A 24440-nucleotide genomic window follows, 5' to 3' on the forward strand; every position below is an offset into this window, starting at 1 on the left:
CAGGGCCTGGGCACATGGTCACAGCTTAATTCTGGTTGGCGGGACTTTGAAGCTTCAGCTGACACGCATGTTGTCTCTGCTTTTACAATATATGCTACTCTAACCCCTCCTCTTGGCAGGGTGAACATTGGAGTATTTTTCACTTGGACCCCTTGAGTCATATAGGACATCACCTCCATTTTATGATGAGGAAACTGAGGTCCAAAAGGGGGAAGGGATTTGCACAAGGCACAAACTCAGGGTCTAACTGTATCTGCTCCGTCCCTGGAGATGTTCTGAACTCGTGTTCAGAACGTGCATGTTGGCTCTATCCCAGCGCCCTGTGATTAGGAGAACTTCCTAAGGGCAGGACCCGTCAGTCACTCCCTTCGTCGCTGATGCTGGGCATGGTGTCCGGTGCAGACTAGGATGTTAGTACAGTATTTCTCCCTTATCTGTGGTTTTCTTGCCATGGTTTTAGTCACTCATGGTCCACCAGGGCCTGAAATTATTAAATGCGAAATTCCAGAAATAAACCACCAAGGAGTACTAAATTGCATACCGTTCCAAACAGCGGGACGAAATCTCGTGCGATCCTGCGCCATCCTACCCGGGTGTGAATCATCCCTTTATCCAGAGCGATGGCGCGGCCTGCAGTGGGTCACTTAGCTCCCTGGGTTATCGGGTACACGGTGGCGCTAGGCCAGCACTTGTGTTCAAATCATCCTTATTTTACCGAATAATGTCCGCTAGAGGAGGAGGAGTGGTCCTGGCAATTGGGATGAACCAAAGAAGCTGTAAGTGCCTCCTTGAGGTGAAAAGTTTAAAGTCCTCAATAAGAAAGGGAAAGAGATTGTACGCTGAGGTTGTTAAGATCTACGGGAACTTTTATTACAGTATATCGTTTTAATTGTTCTATGTTATTATGAGCTATTGTTGGTAATCTCTGACTGTGCCGTATTTATAAATTACACTTTATCCTAGGTATGTATGTATAGGGAAAAAACCACCATAATCTATATAAGTACTGTCTGCGGGTTCAGGCATCTACTGGTGTCTTGGGATGCATTCCCCGCAGATAAGGGGGGGCTAGTGTATTGTTCCGGGGCGCAACGGATTTCCATAGGCATTAGGTGGAAGCAGGTTCATTATTTCTGGCAACTTACTTTATATGTCCAGCTGGGTTTTGTTTTGTTTTGTTTTTTTAAAGTTTTTATTTATTTATTTGACAGAGAGAGAACCAGAGAGCACAAGGAGGGGAAACAGCAAACACAGAGGGAGAAGCAGGCTGCCCGCTGAGCAGGGAGCCTGGCACCAGGCTCCATCCCAGGACCTGAGATCATGACCTGAGCTGAAGGCAGACACTTAACTGACTGAACCACCCAGGCACCCCCATAGGCAAAAGTGTTTTAAGGACAGGGATCAAATCTTATTTGTCATTGAACCCACTGTGCCTAGCACGTGCTAGACGTTCAGTAAAAGGTCTGTTGTGAACTGACATAATAATGCTACATGGGAAAGAGAAAGAAAGGACAGTGCATGGATTTTGGTGTAAACTATTTTAGTTTCAATTCTGCTGTTTGCCTTTAGACAAATCTCTTAACCTCTCTGAGCTATCAGGTCCTCATCTGTATAGTGTGTATAGTAATGCAAAATTCATGGCCTGTGGTAAAGATTAAATGACAGAATATCTTTATTTTTTTTAATTTATTTTATGTTAGTCACCATACAGTACATCCTTGGTGTTTGATGTAGTGTTCCATGATTCATTGTTTGCGTATAACACCCAGTGCTCCATGTGCTATGTGCCCTCCTTACTACCCATCACTGGGCTAGCCCGTCCCCCACCCCCTCCCCTCTGAAACTCTCTGTTTGTTTCCCAGAGTCCGTAGTCTGTGGTGGTTCATTCCCCCTTCTGTTTACCCCCCCTTCATTCTTCCCTTCCTTTTCCTATCATTTCCCTGCTATTCCTTCCGTTCCACAAATGAGTGAAACCATATGATAATTGTCTTTCTCTGCTTGACTTATTTTAGCATAATCCCCTCCAGTCCCATCCATGTTGATGCAAATGTTGGGTAATCATTCCTTCTGATGGCTGAGTGATATTCCATTGTATATATGGAAGAGTTTTCTTTAGTCAATTCAGGGGGCCTCTTTCCTTTCTTTTGATGGCTTACATAATGCTGGCTTTGTTTTTAGGGGCGAACCACAGTGCAGAAGAACTGTGCAGATCCCGTGTGGCACGAACAGGTGGTCTTCAAGGAGATGTTCCCTCCTTTGTGTCGGAGGGTGAAAATCCAGGTGTGGGACGAAGGCAGCGTGAATGACGTAGCTCTGGCCACCCATTTCATCGACCTGAAGAAAATCTCCAATGAGCAGGATGGAGATAAAGGTAAAGCCTCATGTGTCTCACTTGGAAATGGGGTCACCAAATGATTGATTTGAAGGCTTCATTTTCATAGCGAGAGGATTGGAGCAGGCAGTGTGTTGGGCATGTCTATGCTCTGCGTGGTTTGTGGTTTGGGTTGATTTGGGGCAGTAGGTGGAGGCGGGCTGTGTGAGCCAGGAGGCTTGGACCTGGTCCCAGGTCTTCCATGAACATCGCTGTGTGTCCTTGAGGTAGTCCCTCCCCCTTTCTGGGCCTTAGGTTTCTTAAATGCAAAATGAAGTGTTTAGATTAGATTGGACATTGATAGACTATGGTCCATGGGCTACATTCCACTGGCCTAATATGTTTGTATGGCTCCCAAGCTAAGACTGGTTTTTACATGTTTAAATGGTCCAGAAGATATCGTTAGGAGCACACAGTCCTGAGTGTTGCAGGAAGGTGCTGCTGACTGCTGTCTCCCAGAGCCAGGGAGGGAATGAGGAGTCCCAGCTAATCCACCTGTCAGGGGAAAGAGCTTTTACTCTTTCTTTATTTGCAAAACCTAAATTAGTAGGTGATAACTTTCTAAATATCCCAACAAACCCTCCCTCCTTAAATCCCAAGGCAATCTTTCTCTGCACTACAAATCGGCGTTAATTGATGAGTCGATTTATGCATATATATGTGTGTGTGGGCATATAACAGATATACCAAAGGCCTTGCTTAATCAGAGGACAAGATTGACATATTTTTATGCCTCTCACAGCGTGACACCACAGAAAGGCCTCGGTAAATACCTATCGTTTAAGCCTTCCTACTGTGGAAGGGTTCGCCACAGGATTGCTTTCCACAGAACGCGCACCACCCTCAGAATATCTCAACTTGATGTAAACATGTTTTACCCCAGCTTTTCAGGAACGTCTTGATGGTGTTCAAAGAAATGTATAAAATAGTTTTAAAAATTAGACATCAGGGGTCATAAAATCTTTTTATCCCCTTTAACACAGTATCTCTGCTTCTTAAAATTGACTCTCCTTTGGGACAGAATCTCTTTTCTGCCTGACCCCTCTCCATGCCTCCTCAGCCTGTTATCTGTTCTCGCTGCATAAGGTAAATCTCCTGCTTAGTACTTATAATGTAAGTATTTACTTGTTTAATGTTTGTTTCTGCTTCATTCTCCACTGGGCTCCGTGTTTAGTGTCCAGCGCAGGGTCCGGCACAAGTCAGGACTCAATAAACATGAGCTGAATGAGTGAACAGACAAGGGTCCACGTCGGCATTGGTGGTATCATTACAAGCGTGAGCAAGTGTAATCCTGTGCACGCAAGAAGCACTAGAAAGAAAGAAGTACAGCAGATATAGCAAATATAGCAAAGTGGCAATTGTGGCTCTTTTGGGGATGGGATATTCTGTAAATATTTTCTCTTTTTTCTGTATATTTTACATTTTAAATGAATGTGTGTAATTTTCATAAAGCAAGAAATAATCATCTAGGAAACATTACCAGGCAACTAAAGCTTGGGGCTTTTGCAGGCTTTCTACCAACGTTTGGACCTGCCTGGATTAACCTGTATGGCTCACCCAGGAACCACAGTTTGATGGATGACTACCAGGAACTGAATGAAGGCTTTGGAGAAGGCGTGTCATTCAGGGGCAGAATCTTGGTGGAAATTGCTGTAGAGATCCTCTCGGGAGGGGCGCAGGAATCTAGATTTTCTAAGGCACTCAAGGAGCTCAAGTCGTCTTCGAAGGACAAAGACTCCAAATCTTCCAAAGGCTCCAGTAAAGACAAGGGTGACAAAACCGATGATGGAAAATCCCAGCAGGCTTCAGACAAGACCAACTCAACAGAGGTAGAGGTGGAACCTTTCGATGTGCCCCCCGAGGTAGGTCTGAGCACTGCTCCACCGCCCCTGCGAGGAGAGCCTAGAATGGAGGCAGCACCTGCCAGCCCAGCTCCCACAGTCTCCCAAAGGCATGCACAGCTCTCACTCCCCCTGCAAAATGTGCATTGGCCCGCCTTGTATTCTGGGCTGATCTGCTGCCTCTTCCTGACACATCACAGCCACCTGCTCATGATAAATCCCTCCAGTGTTCCCCCAAAACACGGAATCCCACGAGAACCAAAGTGAAAGGGAAATAGAAGTGTTCTGGGATAGCTGGTGGAAGTGGGTGGTGGGGTGACGGACTGAGTTCTATCTGTTGCCTAATTTTGTTTAGCTTTGTTAGCATGTGCTCTGAATGTGAGGTAATGTGGGATAAGGGATGAAAAGGAGGAACAGTTGGTGACACGCTGGGATGCAAGAATTTCAGAAACCTATTCCCTTGCCTAAGACTGCGGGGAAATCACAATTCAAAGGATTGCCTATTACTCAACATAAAACACGTTAACATTTTTCCAGCCCAGTTCTGCCCAGTTCTTCTGTATGATGGGAAAGAGATTTGGTCTCCAAGATGAATACAAACTGTGAATATGCTCGTAACTGTTTGTTTGTTTGTTTGTTTGTTTGAGAGAGAGAGCACAAGTGTGAGTGGGGGAGGGGCAGAGAGAGAGCGAGAATCCCAAACAGGCTCCATGCTCAGTGCCCAGTGTGGGACTCGATCTCATGACCCTGAGATCATGACCTGAGCTGAAGTCAAGTGTTAGAAGCTCAACCCACTGAGCCACCCAAGTGCTCCCCTCCCCCATCAACTATTTAGATTAGCAAGACTGCTTTGTGGTTAAGCAAATGAAGGAACTTGTGTTTTGTTAGTAGCAGAGGTGAGTGGATTCCAGCTCTCAACTTGGATGATTCTGGCTCTGGGACCTGTTTCTCAGGTCAACCGGACAATCATTTTGGGTGGGGAAGGGAGGTGATGGCTGGTCTGGGTCACCTGGTAGAGCCACTTATTTTTACTGCTCGGATCTAATACATCTTAAGAAACAGTATGGGGGAGAGGTTGAAGCCCAGGGTTGGAAATCTTGGGGGTTGGTTCTATTCATGGCTCTGATGATAACACCTCTTCATGTTTTAGTTTACTTATCAACAAAAGGGGGTAGTCACAGTCTCTTTGTCATAGGCATCCCCTGAGGGTAAATGAGGGAATGCCTGTAAAACGGTCAACAGGGTTCTTAGACATACGTGGTAGGCAGGCAGTACCTTTGCTGTTGCTGTGACCAGTGTTCCTATGATTTGTTCAGAGCTCTCCGCCTTGTTTTTTGGACCAATTTTGGATATTTTGTGGACCTCCCCAGCTTTCCTCTATGTACTTGTATATTGGGAAATATTTTCTGGAAATGCGTACTGTCAGTTTGTTGTAGTTAGAATTGACATTGCTTTGATGTGATTGTATTTACGTGTATTTTTTCAGAATACATGCCAACTTCGGAAATGACATTTTTTGGACTTTGCCAGAAACTGTGGGTACCTTAAGTAGCCACCTATGCTGATATCTGACTGTATCTGATTCTGCAGGAATCTTTCCTACTTTTAAGACTGGCCATTCTTTTCTAGACAGGAATTGCCAAGTAGAAAGGGCCTAATAGAAGATTTTCTTAACCCACGTCAGTATCTTCAAGATATTTTGCTCAGGCCATCTTTAAAAAAAAAAAATCTAGCAGAAAGCAAGGGTAGCTGGGAATTTATGTAGAGTGTACGTTCTCTACAAGGCCAAGAGCAATCTTGGCTTTCGGATGAAGGTGGTAGGAAAGGGGAAATTCAGGTCTCATTCAAGCCCTTTTTCTCCTTTCTCTCTTTATCTTGGCTTCTTGTTTGTGGTCAGTTTCTTGCTGGGTTTCTTAGTTATCTATTGCTATATAATAATTACCCCCAAATTTAGCAACTTGATACAACAAACATTTATTTTCTGTGGATGGGGAATGTGGGAATACCTAGCTTGGTGGTTCTGGCTCAGAATTTTTCATGAGGTTTCAATCACGATGTTGGTAGGGCTGCGGTCATCCGACAGCTTGACTGGAACAGTGGGATCCACTTCCAAGATGGTGCACTCTCATGACTTTTGGCAGGAGGACTTGGTTCCTCACCACATGGACTGTTCAATAGGCTTCTTAGTTTTTTCATGGCAGTTGGCTTTCCCCTGAGTGGAGTGGGTGATCCAAGAGAGAACAAGGCAGAAACGTCAATGTGTTTTATGACCAAACCCATAGAAGTCACACATCGATATTTATGCAACATTCTAATTGGTAGAAATGCGTCACTAAGCCCACAGCAAAAGGGGGGGGATTAAGCTTCATCTTTTGAGTGGGGGATTTCCAAGGAATTATGGGTGTATTTTCTACCTTCTTCAGAGCCTCAACAGCCTCAGGGCTCACCCTTACCAACATGGTGATATGCCTTCTTGCAGCAGCTTCTTTTTGGCTCTCCAGGGTCCTGAGCTCTTATCTCCCTTGCTGCAGCCATGCTTTCATTGCATACCTGGACAAATGAGATCCCATGACGTTGGCTTTTCCAACTCACCGTCATCACCACTGTCAAAGCTTATCTCCCTATGCCAAGCTTTCACAGAGCATAACTAATCTAATAGATGTGTTCATTTTCAAATTCTGTGAACATGCACTGACTAGCTTCTTTTTTTAAAGCATCATCCTCAGTATTGGTAGGAATACAAATAGAGTTTGACTCCATGGAAATTATGATATAGAAGGGGACATAAGACATACAAAATAAATGTACAGGAAGTAGAAATTGATGCGCGCAATAAGGAACTACAGATAAAGTGCTAATATTTCCAGAGTAAGTGAAGTATAATAATTAAAATGTTGGGCTCTCAAGTAAGACAGCTGGATTTCAGATGTGGCAGTGGTTATTGCCCAGCCTCTGGAGAAACATTGCCTGTGAACCTTTGGGCAAGTGACTTAAGCTCCTTATGCTTATTTCCAATAGTAATCTCTACTTCATGGGCTCACAGGGAGGATTTAATGAATTAATACGTGCAAAGTGCTAAGAACAGAGCCTGGTACATAGTAAGTGCTCAATAAACAGTAGGCATGTTTAGTAACTTTGGACAGATGTTTTAATCTTTTACAGCCTGCATTGTCCTCATCTTTAAGCAGGTAGAATAAAAACATCTCCCTCCCGGGTGGTTATGAGAATTACATGAGATAATGTAGGTAAAGGTCTTAATACCACATCTGACACATAATAAGAGCTCAGTAAACATTACCATCATCATTTCTTAAACTCAGGAAGTCAAAGTATGCTTCCAAAAGAAAGGGCCCTTTGAGTTAGACCTTGAAGGATGGGCAGGATTAAGAGATGAATTCTATCTGTTGACAGACTTGCCATGACTACCATTCTTGTGGCATTTTTATGCATAGGCTTTATATGAGGTGCTCCATATGAATGATCTCATTATTCTCCCCTGTAGGTCCTATGACAATGTGTATTTCACAGACAGGGAAAGTGACACCCAGAGAGTGGACATAACTTGCCTAAAGTCAACCAGCTAGGAAGTAACAGAGTTGGGATTTGAAGAAGGGTTTATCTGGCTGGAGAGTCTGCCATCCCTCTTCAAGGCTATATGGCCTGTCTTCCCATCAGGTCTTCAGATACTTTTTAACCTCCTCCCAGAGAGTAAACTTGGCCCCAGAAAGGCAAGATACGTGGCTTATTTATAGCCAGTGCCTACAGTGGCAGCAGGTGGGAGGGGTGTGTGCTCTGTGACTAAGATCCAGCACTGAGCCCCCACCCTGTCCAACAGTTTCTGGTCAATAGTAACATTTCCTGCTGATACCAACAGCAAGAATGCTCCTATGTGAAGGAAAGGTCACCTTTTTGAGACCTGTTCGCTCTCGGAGGGACGGGGTTCAGGGCTTTTGATTGAATGGGGCTCTTCAGCTCTAAAGCCACAACTGTTTATTTTCCTTAGATGAACCTTATTGCTTTTTCCATGGAATTTAATAAATCCAAGTGTGAAAGCAGGAAGCACAGACTATATGGCGGCTCATTCGGCCTCTTCACTCAGAAATGTGATGCTGTGTCTGTGGCTCGGCTGCATCTGCTCCCTGAACCATCAGCCTGTTCCACATCAATAGTAGTCATCTACAAACAGTCGTGGTTACGTTGGGATGGCTCCGGTCTTGTGACCTATCATGGTCCTGTCTTCCACAATGTAGGCTCCTTGAGAAGGCAGTCTTGAGGGAGCCCAAGCCTCAAACCTTGGCTGACTTTAACTTGCTGTGTGACCTGGGGAAACCCCTTAGTCTCTCTGAGCTTCAGTTTATTCAGGTAGAAAGAAGCTGGAGCAGATGAACTCCAAGGCCCCTTTCAGTGTAAAAGCAGATATGATCCTGGGACCCTCCGCATGCTTAGAGTTCGTCCTGGATTTGCTGCATTGGTTGTCGCTCATGCAAGTGTCTAGCCCTCCTGTCTCTTTTATCCAGGCTTGTGTTATTTCGGGGAGTAAGGTCTGTCTTTGAGCAGCACCAAGGTGTTGGGTTAGCACATGGTAGAGCTCAAAGAGCACTGATCTGTGGTCAGAATACTTGGGAAAGTTTAAATTCAACCTTAAGTTTAGTTTCCTCACCTTCCTCACCTGTAAAATGGGAACGATCCAGATTTCAACCTCTCGAGGTTGTCGAGGAACAAACAATGTATGTGACCAACCTGTACAATCCATAAAACGGTGTAGAGGTTTGATCCTGTGACTGTTTTCTAAATGGTTGCTCACCTGAAGGTGTTCCAAACCTGTGTTTTACCAATAGTAGTGTAGAAAGATACACATGCCAGTCTTTGTCTTTAAATAGAAAAATGATTTTAATTGCAAGGCAGAAACTCAGAAGGTTGAGATTACATCATTCTATATAGGTGGCTGAATTTGGATTTGTAATTTGTAGGTCCTGGTTCCTGCCTTCCTGATTAGTCGGAAAATGATGTGCCCTTTCAGGCTGAAACTCATAATATGCCTACAAATCACCCTGGACCAGTTAACCTCACTAATTCAGCTTCCTGGTAATAAAAAAAAAAAAATAGAGCCAGACCTGTCTAAATTTTTTTTTTTGTTTCTATAGATTATACCAGAAAAATATGAGGAATTTTTACTTTTTGGAGCATTTTTTGAAGCTTCCATGATTGACCGGAAGATTGGAGATAAACCCATTAGCTTTGAAGTTTCTATCGGTAAGTGCAAACAAGCACAGCGCTTGGCACATGGCACTGGCTTTATACCTGTTTCTTGAATGAATGAATTAGTGTCTTACATAGAAATGATAACATTCTGGCAGAGGTTTGTACCTCAGAAAGAAATGAATAATTCTTTGTTCACTTGTGTCAATATGTAAGGGACAGATTTATTTTCACCCTTAAGAAAAAGGATTAAGAGTATAGTTTGGATTCAGACAGACTTGGATTACTAATCCTAGTTCCATTACTTCTAGGCTCACTTAATTTCTCTGGGCCTCAGTTTCTTCATCTATGAAATGGGAATAGCAATAACACTTCATAGAGCTGCTGAAAGGGTGTAATGAGTTAATGGATGCAAAGTCCTGTGCATATTGTAGGTGCAGTTATTATAACTCCCAGTGATCTTCCTGGGCTAATGTACAGCTGGGAAAACCTTTCCAAGGAAGAGCATTTCATCAGAGAAGGTCTTGATTCATATCAGGAGGGTATCCTTCCAAGGAGCAGAAGAAAGTGGAGTTGGAATCCAGTTCATTTGTGTCTTAAGTAGTTTTTACAAAAGAGAACATAAGATGGATGTAGATGATGGCTCATCATCATTGTCAACCTTATTTCTTTGGTCTGGCCATCACACTTCCCACCTTCATACTGAGATCTTATTTTTCTGCCCCGGGAGGATATGACCTTGGATCCCTTATGCTGAGTAGCCTGTTTCTGCTCTTTGACACCTGACCTCTCTTCCCTTGCTACTGTCTCAATAGGTAATTTTGGGAACCTGCTTGATGGAGGGTCCCATCATGGGAGTAAGAAGAAGTCAGCTGACACAGCTGAAGAAGACAGCCTCCCACTCCTGCACGAAGGAGAAGGGGATGCAGCCCACAATGTTGCCATCCCTATGGTCTCCACCACTCACCCAGAGAAGCCACTCGTGACAGAAGGGAACAGGTAGGAGACACTGTAGGGGAGAACAGCCGGGGTTCTGACAATGGGAGTCTGACCTGTTTCTGGGACCGTTTGATTCAGTTCTTCCCTAAAACCAGAAACATCATTTTTAAATCTCAGTTATGGGAGCAGGGCATGAACAGGGGCAACATGGTCAGTGCCACTCTACTGAATCTTTTGTGACATGTTGACAACTCTCCAAATGTCACATGCAAGTAATTCATCTAAGGGCAGAACAATGAAGATGGCTATTATCACCATATCTATAACTTTGAAGCATAACAGGGTAGGAAGATCAGAATTTAACATTTCAATCCAAACCCCATTAACAGTTACTATATTCTTCTGAGCTCTGTGCTATTATGTAAATTGGATTATTGGATCCATCATTTCTTATCTTGTTTTTGCCGCAGTCAGACCAAAGAACTCAAAAAAACAACTGTCAGCCACCAGAAAAGACCATTTCAGAAAACATCTGGAGTGCCTCCATGCACACTCACTGATCTTTAACCCACATGAACTTTCAACATGCAAAGAGAAGTAAATTCTAGAATTCTGTTGTAAGAAAGTGGTGTCCAGCACCAACCACGTGATTTACACGAAGAGAAAGCCACACCCAGCAAGAGTCTTCTGTGTTCTGAGCCTTGTGCCATGAGAAAAGCTTTAGCCTCTCATTGGGTTCTCGTAAGAGAACATTGTTCTCCCCCTTTGTATGTGAGGAGATTGGAACCGCATTGCCGGTGCTCTTCACTCTCTCTGCTCTGCCCGATCTAGACACTCTGGGCACAGACCCATGGCTTACTGAGCACTGTCACGATAACAAGGACTCCCAAATGCATTTCCCCAGACAGTGCTCTTCCCTGAGCAGGAAATCCAAACCCCCCACTTGGGTGTCCCAAAGTTGTAGCAGGTTCATTGTCTCCATAGACAACTTTGCTCGTCTTCCTATCTTTCCCATCTCATGGACTAGTCCTAGCCTTCTCTATGTCCTCTGAACCACAAATCAAAAAGTTGTCAGCTGTCCTTTGTTCCCTTCCTTCCCACATCCAGTCAGCAATGAAGTCTGGCCAATTTTGGTTCTCAAGTATTTCTCATATAGATGGTTATTTCTTTAATTCTGGTCATTGGCATCTTTGACCTGGATTATTTTAGGAACTTCCTACCTGGCTCGGATCTTTAAGAAATTCACCAAGCTATCTATCAGAGCCAGTTACTCTGACATTCATTGGCTGCCTGAGGCTTTCAGGATTATTTTCAAAGACCACACTTTGTTATTTCCATCCCCATCAACTTCTCTACCATCATCTCCAGTCACTCCCCAAACTCCGCCATTCCTCCAGCCACGCAATGTCTCTGGTGGTTCTCCAAATGTGTCCTGCTGTTTGCTGCTTCTGGGCCTTTGAGTATGCTCTGCCCTCTGCCAGGCAACAAGCCCCCTTGTCAGAACTGCTGGTTCCCATGACCCTTCAAGGCTAAGCCCACATTCCTTTCCCGAATCCCAAGTCTGATTTCTCCACCAAGCACCAATCACACTGCATTAAGATGTTTTTACTTGTCTGTCTCCCTATGAAGCTGTTATCACTCTGAGGACACAGACTGTGTCCTATTCACCTGTGTATCTGCTCCTTTCTAGCTTGGAATGTAGTAGATCCTCATAAATGTTTTTAAATGAGCTAAGGAATTACCATAACTGAGTTGGGCACACGGCATTATGGGTGCAGAGAGAGGAGGCAGGTAACTTACTTTCCCTGGGGAGGTGGTGAGGAATTGAGAAAGGTCACAGAAAAGGCAACATCCTAAAGAATGGGAAGGGGCTTAAGCAGTGAAAAGAGAGTGTTTGGGACGAAGTATGAAGGAGTGAGTGAAAATAATCTTAGCTGCTTGTCTGCTCATTTTTTTAAAAGACTTTATTTATTTATTAGAGAGAGAGAGAGCGAGTGCACAAACAGGGGGAGTGGCAGGAAGAGGGAGAGGGAGATGCAGGCTCTCCATTGAGTAGGGAGCCCTGATGTGGGGCTCAATCCCAGGACCCTGAGATCATGACCTGAGCCAAAGGCAGACACTTAACCGACTGAGCCACCCAGGCACCCCTGCTTATCTGCTCATTTTTGAGTGTGTCTTATATTTTCTAAATCCTGCCCCTCCCGTGGATCACCTTCCTTGGGATGTTTTTTTGCTCCCTGGCAGCCATAGTTGGTTGTCCATTCTTCTCTCCATGCACCCAACAAGGAACCCAAACTTCCCAGTCCTTTGATGGCTTCTCTGTCTATTCTCAAAACTGAATTATCAATGAGTGGATCCTATGACTGGATTTGCAACTCAGGGAGACTTTTCTGAGACTATTCAGAGATACTGTGCATCCTTTCACTGGGACCAGAAGTGAAAAGCTCTCCACCTTGTTGGACTAGCCCATAGTTGATGATGGGTGAGAATGTCAGTAGATCTAGTGTGGGAACAGTTTGGGAAGAAATGAGAAGTCTCAAAATACCCTTGGATGGACCTCATATTAGTGCTGGCCAGCTGGCTCAAGGAGACCCGAATGAATCATGCTATGTTTCTTGGACTTTCTGTCTCTCAGAAATATTCCTCAGTCACTATATTGAGGCTCTGTCCACATAGTGGCAAACAGGGGTGGCAGCAGCTGAATGGGAAGGTCCTATGTCCATAATAGACACGTGTGCACGTGCACACAGGCACATGCATGGAGTCACTTGATTTGTGTGTTGCCTTCATTAAAATACCGCCTTGCGTTTGTTCTGGGCTTTCCAGTTTTACAAAGCACGTGCATTCACATACGATTTATGTATTGGGCTGGAGTTCAGGAATGAGATCAGAGCACAGGACATCCCATGGCAGTTCATCATTTCATTCCCAGGACTCTAGGGCTACCCTTGCCCAAAGTCACAAGGCTGGTCTTGTGTCAGGGCAGCCATTCAAACTGGCAGCCTTCTCTTCCCACTGGCAGTATGGTGCCCTCATGGTGCCCTCCCATCTGCCGTGCTCCATCTGTACTGAGTGTGCCTGAGACCCACAGCATCCCAGTCCCAGACCCAGTCAGACTAGGAGGACTCTGGGAATCCAAGAGACAAAGGCCCTGAACATCATTAGCACAAAATCATCTGAACCACAGAAACCTTGGAGCAAAGAACAATATTGGGTGAGAATGTATCTTGTTGTAGGATTCTTGGTGCAATAAATTTAAAAGAAATGAAAAAGCAGTTTGATTTCTAACTTTTTTATTTATTTATTTTTTGTTCTCCTGCTATAATAACAACCTTAGGCTCTGCCAAGAACTTATTGGTTCTCTTCTAAATGGGTGCCCGCTGATTTATTTTCTGCAGAACAGACTATAGGACACCTTTGCTAATTTTACGGTCTCCAGAAGAAATTTGGGTTGGAGAACTAAAAAGAACAACCATCCATTCTTTCAGGCTGAAGTTCTCTTTAGTTTTTTGGGATGGAAACAAAGCTTTCTCTCCCTTGGTCTCTCCTCTCTCTGCCTCTATAGGTGTGTGTCTCCAAACAATGCTTGTGTTTATAGGGCCTCAAGTCTCACCCTGCCCATCCCAAGAACTGTGCCTTGGTCTTCCTTCCGTATCTCTCTTCTCCCGGACCCAGCTGTTTGTGGGGAAATTACAGGGGGTTTGGGGAAGACATAGTTGAGGATATAGTTGTCGTTAGACAGGGAACCTCAACTTTTTGCCACACTTCTCCCACCTTACCTGCCTCACCCCATCCTTTTTTCTCCTGGGGACCAAAACTGAAAAATTAGTTCCTTCTTTTGTGTCTTCAGTCTCACCCTGTTAACTGTCTTTTTCTCATCAGCATTTAAGCATATCTAACTGTCATCCTCAGAAATCTCCTTTGGCTCCACATCTCCTCTTCTAGCTATGTTGCCCCCCTTTTGTCCCTTCTTAACCAAGCAGGTTGCCTGCATTATCAGCACCAATGCCTGGCAGTAGTAAATACTGTAAGCATGCATGGATAGATGGATGGACAGACGGATGGATGGACGGATGGGTAGATGCATGGATGGACAGATGAACAAATGGATGGATGGATGGATGGATGGATGGATACATGGATAAATGGAAGGATGTTTGGATGGATGAATGGAAGGATGCATGCATGGATGGATGGCAGGTTGCTTGGATGGTTGAATGGAAGGATGGATGGGTGGATGGATAGATGGATGGATGGACGGATAAATGGATGGATGGATGCCTAGATGGATAGATGGATGGATGGATGTATGGATGGATAAATGGATGGATGGATGGATGCCTAGATGGGTGGATGCATGCATGAATGGCAGCATGGTTGCTGCAGTTTAGATTAAGGCACATGCTTCATCCTCATTACTAATAAATTATGCTCTTACAGTTATCTAGCAATTTCATACACACCTGTTATCTCACTTGATTTTCACACAGTGTGTAGCTTATAGACATTAAAGGGAACATGTTAGTTTTTCTCCCTTCTCTCCTCTCTCAACTGGAAAGGGAAGTTCCTTCTTGCAGAAGGCTTGCCTGATAAACCCTGCCCCCTGGTGCTCAGCTCTAGGCTTTGCCCTGGGTCTGATGGCTGCTGCTGTTAGTACCTCTCCATTGTCGCCATATTATCTATTCATTGTTTATTATTCATGAGTCTCCGATTAGAACAGAGTTAATAGTTTGATTGTTTTGTCATCACCCCTCCCCACCCCACTCAGAATGTATAGAACATGAATATGTGGCTGGAATTGCCTGAATAACACTGATTGCCAACTAACATCCAGACCTAACTTGTTTTCACAGGAATTACAACTATTTGCCTTTGGAGGCCAAGAAGCCCTGTGTCTATTTCATCAGTTCTTGGGGAGATCAGACATTTAGGCTGCACTGGTCCAACATGCTGGAGAATATGGCGGACCTGCTGGTAGGTGACTCTCACAGGTGATGGATTTGAACATTGGGCAGCTGGAGGCAAAAGGGATCTTTTTATTCATCCAGGAGAGGGTCTTGACCTCAATTTAAATACAAATAAATTGCAGCTGCTGCATTGGAGGGCACATAATTCCTACCCTGTGGACCCAGGGGAATGAGAATACATTTTGACTTTAAATAGAACTATCTGGATTAGAATCCCTGCCCTGCTTCTTAATGTTATAGGACCTAGGGGTAGGCTGTTTTCCCAATCTCTAGAGGGCAGGAGATTGGCAACACTCTCACAAAATTGATAGATCCTGGCTTCAACTCATATAAAATTCTGAGTCCTTAACATGGTGGAGAATCGCCTAGAAGATGAAGTCCTGCCACCTCTCCAGTCCTGCCTCTCACATGTTTTTGCCTTTGTTCCAAACACACTGGACTTTTACTTTCTTGGAGAAACAAAGCTTCTTCATGCCTCCTAGCCACCTCCGTGCTGTTCCCTCATCCTGAGCTACTTCTCCCCTCCACGCTTCTGCTATGTCACCCATCAATCTCCACAGCTCAGTTCCACCTCCTTCCTCAGAGAAGCCTTCTGGCCTCTCCCCACTACCCCCTCTCTGATCCCGTGCTTTAGCTCTCCGTATTTTACAATCGATTTGTGTGTTTATTTGTTCAACAACCATTTCCCGCTGTTCTGCGGTATCTGGCGTAAGACCTGGCACCTGAAAGGGGCTAAGAGTTATTTGAGGGATTGAATGTGTGGAAGTATTTATGCCCGCGCCAATATGCAGTGACTGCTGGCTTGCTCTACCCAACCCCAGAGAGGGAGGCACCCCAGGACCCCTGCTTCTCTGGGCTCCTGAGCCTGCCCTTTGGTGTCTGTGCCTGCTCTTATACTTCTCTTCGTGCCCTCTACTTTCTGTCCCGCCATGCCTCACCAGGGGACCCTCTCATTCCATGAAACCCTATGCTAAGGAAAGAACACGCTTCTCTCTCTCTCTCATTTGCTTTATCATTCTGTCTCTAGTTGTGTGAAACAGAGTTTCCTTTCTGACCTTGGGGATTCCAGGTGTCATGGAGGTAGAGTCTGGAGATAGTGGGTGCTTGGTCTGATGTCACATTTTGTGGAAGCCACAGACTTGCTTTGTGAGGCTGGCTTCTCCTTCAGGCCAAAGAGAGAGTTTATTTCTAAAAGGCTTGACAAAACAATAATGTTTCCCTAGAGGCCATAGCTGCCCTTACCATTCATTTCTAATTCCTTTCTCAGTGCCAGGATCCCTGCCACGCTTGGTGTGTCCCAGCTAACATGACTGAACGTTTACTAAGCGCTAAGCAGTGTTTGATGAAGTCCACACTTCCCCTGGTGCTATTGGTGGGCACTATTCTTACCTGATTTCACAGGAAACTGGGCATAAAGGGGTTAGTTCACTTATAAGGATGGAGCCTGGATTTTAACAGAGGTAGTTCGACCCTACGCCTAGATTTTTAACCACTCCACAATTTGCCTGTTCTTACAGTAAAGGGAAAGGAGGGAAACATATAAGCCCAGACAGCAGACTTTGATGTGTAGCAGAGAATGTAGTTTTTGTAAATTCTAGCAAAACAGTGATAACATGTATATTTCCTTTTGAGTCCTATATCCCTCCAAGCCACCGAATGGAATAATAGAATTTAGATGTAGAAAGAAAAGCATGATTATTAAATATACAGGCATATAGCCATTGTCGTATGCAACCGTCCTCCTCCTCCATAACACTGCCCCCCTGCCCAAACCCTTGTCATCAGAATAATTGATAACCCTTGTAATTTAGAATTATCCAGTATTATTATATTCCCATATAACCAATTGACTTAAGCATTGCTTTTGAAGATTTTTAAAATAATTATATCTAATTTGCTCTACTTTGTTAGGTATTTCTTGACATTAGGTTTCCCCACAGGGTAAACTCTAAATAAATTGTTCCCCATTAGGAAATGATCTGGGATAGAAACAGCGTGTTTGAGCAACGCAGGAGAAGACTTGTATTTAGATGGATTCCAGTTAAGAAAAACAAGTTTCAAAGTTAGAATGCAATAGCATTTCCCAGATTGGCACAAGAAAATGAGGGAATTCTCCCTTCATTTCTACAATAAAAATCAGCAAAATATTATGTCTCGGATACCACAGTCAGTGTCTCCTTCTGCCCCTCATCCCTCCATCTCTGTGGTTTGTTTCCAGGAAGAAAGTATAGAAGAAGTGAGAGAATTGATCAAGATTTCAGAGAAAGCATCAGAAGATAAAATGAAGACGGTGCTCAGTGACTTTATCAGTCAAAGCAGGTACCGGGAGAGACAGCTGGCGTATGGGCTGCTGAGCTTACATGGAACCAGCTTTTAATTACCTTAGAAAATAGTTGATTTTCCATGAATTCAGATGGTCATTTTATAGTGCTCTATCCATCTCTATTTTGTTCAGTAATTGAGCTGGCACTTCTGGGCTCACTGTTGCTTCCTGACACATAACTAAAGCTTTAGCAAAGGGGTAAAAAAGAAAGAGAAGAAAAGAAAGACTCACTGCAGAGACTTTTAAATGAAACAAGAAAAATGCTAGTAACGTTAGGCCCAGCATTTGGTAGCTACTCAGCAACTCTTTGACAATTAGATGGGTAAATTATATCAAATATCATTTAATAGAATTTTTTATATAACACAATAAGCATCGATTAAGGACTCTGATTCCAGGTGGCAAACAATATGATAAAAGACTTAAAAGTAGAGTATATTAGTTGCTCATCACGGAGTAACAAATGACTCCCCAATTTAGTGGCTTAACATGGTATTGATGATCTCGGTTTGTATGGTTCAGGAGTCCAGGTGTGGCTTAACCAGGTCCTTTGCCGAGAGCCTCTCAGAGACTACAGTCAAGGCACTGATGGAGGCTGCAGTTACCTCGAGGCTCTAGTGGGCAGGATTCACTGCCAAGACCACTCACGTGGTTATTTGCAGAACTGTTTTTCATGGGCTGTTGGATTGAGGACTTTCAGTTCCCTGCCGGCTCTCGGTTGGAAGTCAGCCTCAATTCTCTACCGTGTGGGCTACCTCTCACAACACGGCCGCTGACTTCATCAGAGTGAGCAAGCTAGAAGAGTCAGAGAGAACATGCCAGCAGGGTGGAAGTCATGGTCTTTTACAGCCTAATCTTGGAAGTGACATCCCATCACTCTTGACATACTCTACTATGAGCGAGTCATTAGGTCCAGTGCACATTCAAAGAGAAGGAATGACCCAATGGCAAGAAGAGCAGGAGAAGTAGGTCACCGGGGGCCATTCTAGGGGCTGCCTATCACATAAGGAAGCAACCTGAGCTAACACTTGAAATTAATTAGCTCAAGACTTGAACAAAAATGAGAATTTGTCATAATGGAAGCAATGAAGGAGGAGCAGAGATTTATTTGATGCAAAGCAAAAATTAGTAGATAGGGGGTAGCTAAGTAGCTAAATTCTGATGTTCTGCTTTATAAGTTCTCTTTCCTAATATCTGAATTACCCTGCATTCTTGATTTTAAAAAGAGAAGCAAACAAATAAATATATATATTTATTTGTATCTATCTTTCCTTTTCATTTCTCATTATAGAAACAGTATGTATCAGTGCTACTCCTGCTGTGAGCTAAGTGCCACCTGCAATTCTCTTTAACCATCTTCAAAAGCTTCATGATCTCATATTTTTAGAAACTGTTTATGGGCAAATTATAGCTTGATAATTTTCTATATTAGGGGGTTACTTGGGGTGATAATCATTCCCCTTTCTCTTCAAGTTACAAACAGCTGAAAACATAATTATGAGGGTCAGACAGAGCTCAAAATGTTAGTTTTGTATTTGGTAATCTTGGATTTGAGAAGGCACCTGAGGTCAAGGTGGGCTTCGTGGTCCCCCGCCCCCACACACACCCATTTGGGGTTAAGCAGCTGGACTTCCGAGTCCCCCCACACACACACCAGAGAAGAGATAGGCCACTTGCCGCATGAAGGTGAGGAAGCTGTCCACAGGCCACAGCAGGCTGGGTCTGAAAGATAAAGAATGACCAGAAACAGGCACCATGGTCATTTACTCCGATTCCAATGAGGAAATCAGTGATTTCCCCCTCTGTGAGAAAGGGAGAGAGAACTCAGAAGTCAGAAGTGCCCACCATGTCTCCTTGAGCTGGTCCATCCTGGGAGTGGAATGGAATTTCTCATAGCTCTCAGAAAGGTAGATATGTGGTAACAAGTTGCCTTCCTCAAGATAGAATCCTTTTGATTCTTTTCAAAAATTAAGAGAACATGTAACTTGACTAGGATGTCCACAGAGAATTTCTGGTGAGGTTTCCAATTGCGCTGATGCAGGACCCCTCACTGGGAGGTGTGGCATCTTAGACTTCTCCTTTTGTTTCCTTGTTTCCTTTAGTTTCTCCTTGATTTTCTTCATCACAGAATTACACGCTCATCTTACAAAAAACAAGTAGGAATGTATAAAGGAAAAGTGTTCTCACTTCTCTCCCAATCCCATTCTCCAGAGACAGGTGTGATTTGTTCTTCTGGATTTTTTCCCTGTGCGTTTGCAAACCCACACGTTCCTAAAAACACTGTATTGCTTCACAAATGTTGCACACTTTGCTCAGCAGGTTGCTTTTCCACTCTACAACCTATCACTGGCATCTTTCTATAGTAGTACACACTAGTCCTCACTATTTAACTGTGTGATATATATCACATATTTAACTGGTCCCTGATATATTAGTTGTTTCTACTTATTTTCCTACTATAAACAATGCTATGATAAGCATTACTGTGTGAATATCTTCTTGCAAAATTTTTCAGTAGTTTTTGAAGGACAGAATTCTAGTTTAATTTTTGGACCAAAGTATATGGGCATTTAAATTTTGACAAGCGCTATCAAATTCTCTCTTAAACATTATAGCAATTATTGGAGGAAAGTGACTATTTCCCCACCAACCTTGAATATTATCCAATTTTTAATAGGTGAAAATGGCATTGATTTTAATTTGCATTTATGTTATTGTTAATGAGGGCAATAACTTATTTCCCCAAGTTTTAAAGCCATTATGTTTCTTCTTCAATTGCATTTATAACCTCTCCCATGTTCTTATCGAGCACATTTTCAACATCATCCCTCAAAATGTTACTACTCATTCTTTTGTATACTTTTTAACATGTGAGGACATAACCCAGTATTGAGTCTAAAATATTTTTTACATACAGCTTTTCAGGAAACTCTTGGTGCGTGTTAAATGTATAAGATGATGGAAAACTGCATTATTTTGTGTTTGTTATGACCTTGGATAGCAATCGTAATAGATAGATATATGAAAGAAAGTAGGAAAACAAATGTCTGTTCCCCAAAACTAATGTGGAGTCTTGGCATCATTTCCAACCCTCATTTGTCTCTTAGAAAAGCTAGCATACCATTGCTTAATTCTGAATGAGAAATCTTGGATCCGTGGCTTCATCAGCTTTCCCATTGTGTTGCAGAAAGTATTTTTGCAAATCTCTGGAATTACATAAATGGATTTTCACTAAGTAGGTTTCAAAATTGTTATTCTTCTCTTACAGTGCCTTTATCTCTGAAGCAGAGAAGAAACCCAAGATGTTGAACCAAACCACTTTAGATAAGAAACGACTTACACTCTGTTGGCAGGAGCTGGTATGTGAAAATCTATTTATACTTTGAACAGAATTAAAACATGTGCTTTAAAAATAAACCTCACAGATGAGGCGTAGGTCATAGACCAGATGAGGGTAAGGTCCTAAAGGTTATGCATTTGTGTGATGTAAAAGCATGAGTGAGAAGGGAATATGTGCGTAAGTTGGAAAGGAACTAGCATTTATCGACCATTTACAAGAATGATTTAGAAGCCCACCAGTCCTACATCCTATTCTGATGGATTTCTCTCCCTTGCCTATTTTCTTGACATCTGTATTTTGCAAAGGCTATAGACTCTTTGACTTGACCTTTCGCCTCACAAATGGAGAAACCAAAAAAATAACTGTTCTTCCCCTCTGCGGCTTCCTTGCATTAAGAATTGTGTGAAGAGTTGTAAGCTTTCTTGACAACAGGGCAGGAGCGCTGTGTCCGTAACTCGGCATGCCTTATAGATCCTCAGTCCCGGTCGCACGAGTGATGGCTGAGAAACGCCAGACCAAGTCAGACCCTGGATTATCTCACCTCGAAACTTCAGTTCCAGCAGTGGCACCAAGGGACGTTTTGAATGAGGCCATGATAATTCTGCAAAGAAAAATTACTCAGTGTTTGACTGGCCAGGGACATTTTTAAGATGTGAGTGGGTCCCAGAGAGATTAAATGATTTCTTTAAAGGTCACAGCTAGACACTAAAACCCAAGTCTCTGAACTGCTTTACCTTGCTTACCAGAATAATAAGCAAAGGTTTGCGTACTCCTCCTCTAGACTCGGAGGGAGGCCAGACTGTCACTGTTTAGAAGAATTTCCTTCCAGCCCATTTCTTCTTGAGCTCTTCCCTGTCTCTACAGTGTCCATCCACTACACATACTGCCCACAGAGCTCTGTTTTCTTCTTAGCATCCGATAGCCCTTGGGCTGAACGAGTCCATGAGTTTGATATCTTGTAGTGGCCCACCTCTCCCTCCTCATCTCCGGACCTGCATTTCCACCTTCCCAGTGGACATGTCACCTGCTTGACTCACAACACGTCCAACTCAGCCCATCCTATTAAACCCATCAGCTTCCAATCTAAGCTCATCCCACATCCTGTCAGCACCACCAGCTGCATCCGTTGCTCCAACCGGAAGTCTGGACTCAACTTTGAATCTTTATTCCTAACCCTCAGCCATCAATTCGCCTGCAGGCCCTATTGATTCCTCCCCTTAAAGACTCTGGAACGTGCTCCACTTCTTCATCCCCAGAACCACTGCCTAAACTGACTTCCTGAGCACCCACTAGGCCCAGACTATTGCAGTACGCTTTCTTCAACCCAGACTATTGCAGTAGGCTTTCTTCAACCCATCTTCCGTACCACAACCAGAAGGGTCTTTCTAAAACACAAGCCTGATTAGATCGTCATTGCTCCCAAATAGCTGGCATCTGTTGGTCCTACATACTCTCCCTCAGCAATTGGTTCTTCTGCCTGGACTGTCCTTTTTCTTCTTATAACCTGATGAATTCTGTTCATTGTTTAGGTTTCAACTCAAACGTCATGTCATCTATAAAACATAGCTCTGCCTCTCTCTGTCCCCTGATGTTTTGCACATGTATTGCTTTCAGCTCACTGAACTGTCAAAGTCTCGGGGGAGGCCTTGCCTCCTAGGACAGTGCTCGGTCCATAGCAGGTATTCAGTCATCCTGGTCTGCACCAACATAAGGCTTTTCTTATGGGCCAGGCCCTATGCTAGGTGCTGGGACCACAGAGCTGTAAGGACTTGGTACTTGTCCTTGAGGAATTTATTGATTGACTGGCTTATTCATTCCACAAACATTTATTTAACACCTGCTATGTGCCAGGAACTCTGCCAGACGCTGAGAATAAGTAAGAACATGTAAGAACAAGACAGAGGTGGTCCCTGACCAGTGAAGTTTGTATTTTAGTGGAGTAGACAGAAGATGGAAACATAAACAACAAATAAACAAAAATGATTATAGGTTATGAGTATGAAGGCAACTTTGTAAGGCCGCAGTGATCAGGAGAACGTGGGGGACATGAGGCAGTGGTGACATTTAAGTGGAGGCTAGAGAAGAAGCGAGACATGAGGAGTCCAGGAAGGACATTTGAGCAAGAGGAAAGCCTCCATGCCCCGGTCTTGAGGGTGGACTGAGCGTGGCATGTTTTGGGCCTTCTTGAGGACTCATGTGCCGGGGGTCCAGCATATGAAGCAATACAAGATAAAGCAGAGAATAGGCCAGGCCCACTCATGCAGTGTCTCAGAAATCACTAGAACGTGTCTGGGGGTTTCCTAAGCACAAAAATGTGGCTGAATGAATGAATTCAAATAAACACTTCTGGATGTTCCAAACACTCGTGCTGAGCTCCCTGGCAGCGTTTCTCAGATAATACCAGTTTGGTCTGGAGGCATCCCCCAAGCCTCTAGAAGAGGTAGTGAGAGCAGTGACAAAGGATGTGGGTTCTGGACTCCGCTGGGGCTCCGCTCCGTCTTGGCCTCTCAGTAATGCATTACTCTCCCTCCTCAGTGATGGTACCCAGCCCATAAGGCTGCTGTGAGGAGCAATGAGGATTGATTCTGCAGCTAGAACTTTGCCTGGCACAGATTAAGAACTCAGTACATTTTAGTTACTTTTGTATGAGAGGACCTGGATTTGGGTCCCAGCTAATAGAGCTTTGGGACCTTGACAGACCTCTAACTTTTCTAGGTCTTGGCTTCTCATCTGTCAAACAAAGGTGAGATGATATTCACCCCCTCGATATGCCTATGAAATTTTTATTAAATGGGCCACATGCACATTGGCGGGCCCTGAACCAGCCTCATGAGTGGCTCAGTGTGGAACTTACAAGCATCTTCAGGATCCTCCAGCAACAGAAGAGCACTTGTCCGGATTTCTGGAAAGATCTACACTGACTCTTGTCTCGTTTCAGGAAGCAATGGCCAAGGAGGCCAAGGGGATCATTCAGCAGCAAAAGAAAAAGTTATCTCTTGATGAAATGATCCGTGAAGCAGAAAACTTTGTGGAAAAAATCCGCTTCCTTGTTGACGAGGTAATCAACTCTAAAGGCAAACTTCCTTTGGGAGATTAGACCCATTGTATTCCTAGTGGGTTTGATAAGGATGAAAGATGGAGACCAGTGCTTTCTCCCAAGCCCTGCTGAGCTGAGCAGGCACAATTAGTTTAGGGGTGAGAATGGAGATTTTAAAATTAAGCCAAATATATACAGCTTTATTGATTTTTAAATGAAGCCTGAGTATTCAGCAGAAATAAAAAGCATGTTCCTTAATGGAATCAAGAAAAGTCAAATTAAGTATGGGACTTTTGATAAGTTTTCAGCTGTAAGAGGATTTAAACTCATATCAGCAAAAGTCAAAGCAGCATCTCATTTTAAAGTTTAAATATTTTGTGACTTCTAGAATGATTTAAAAAGGTCCTCATATTTGCTTTGGTC

The 24440-nt window shown here is 43.7% G+C and overlaps 1 protein-coding gene across 1 annotated transcript in view; it reads left to right on the top strand.

Moving 5' to 3' along the window:
* The window catches only part of FER1L6 (fer-1 like family member 6), a 117790-nt gene that overhangs the window by 22290 nt on the left and 71060 nt on the right, over positions 1 to 24440 (top strand). Inside the window, exons 9-16 of the mRNA XM_034668521.1 lie at positions 2179 to 2371; positions 3881 to 4233; positions 9357 to 9465; positions 10227 to 10410; positions 15204 to 15324; positions 17536 to 17636; positions 20909 to 20999; positions 23919 to 24038. Coding sequence (XP_034524412.1) covers positions 2179 to 2371; positions 3881 to 4233; positions 9357 to 9465; positions 10227 to 10410; positions 15204 to 15324; positions 17536 to 17636; positions 20909 to 20999; positions 23919 to 24038 — 1272 coding nt within the window. The remainder of the gene's footprint in view (positions 1 to 2178; positions 2372 to 3880; positions 4234 to 9356; positions 9466 to 10226; positions 10411 to 15203; positions 15325 to 17535; positions 17637 to 20908; positions 21000 to 23918; positions 24039 to 24440) is intronic.

Source organism: Ailuropoda melanoleuca, chromosome 9 (assembly GCF_002007445.2).
Source record: "Ailuropoda melanoleuca isolate Jingjing chromosome 9, ASM200744v2, whole genome shotgun sequence".
NCBI lineage: Eukaryota > Metazoa > Chordata > Mammalia > Carnivora > Ursidae > Ailuropoda > Ailuropoda melanoleuca.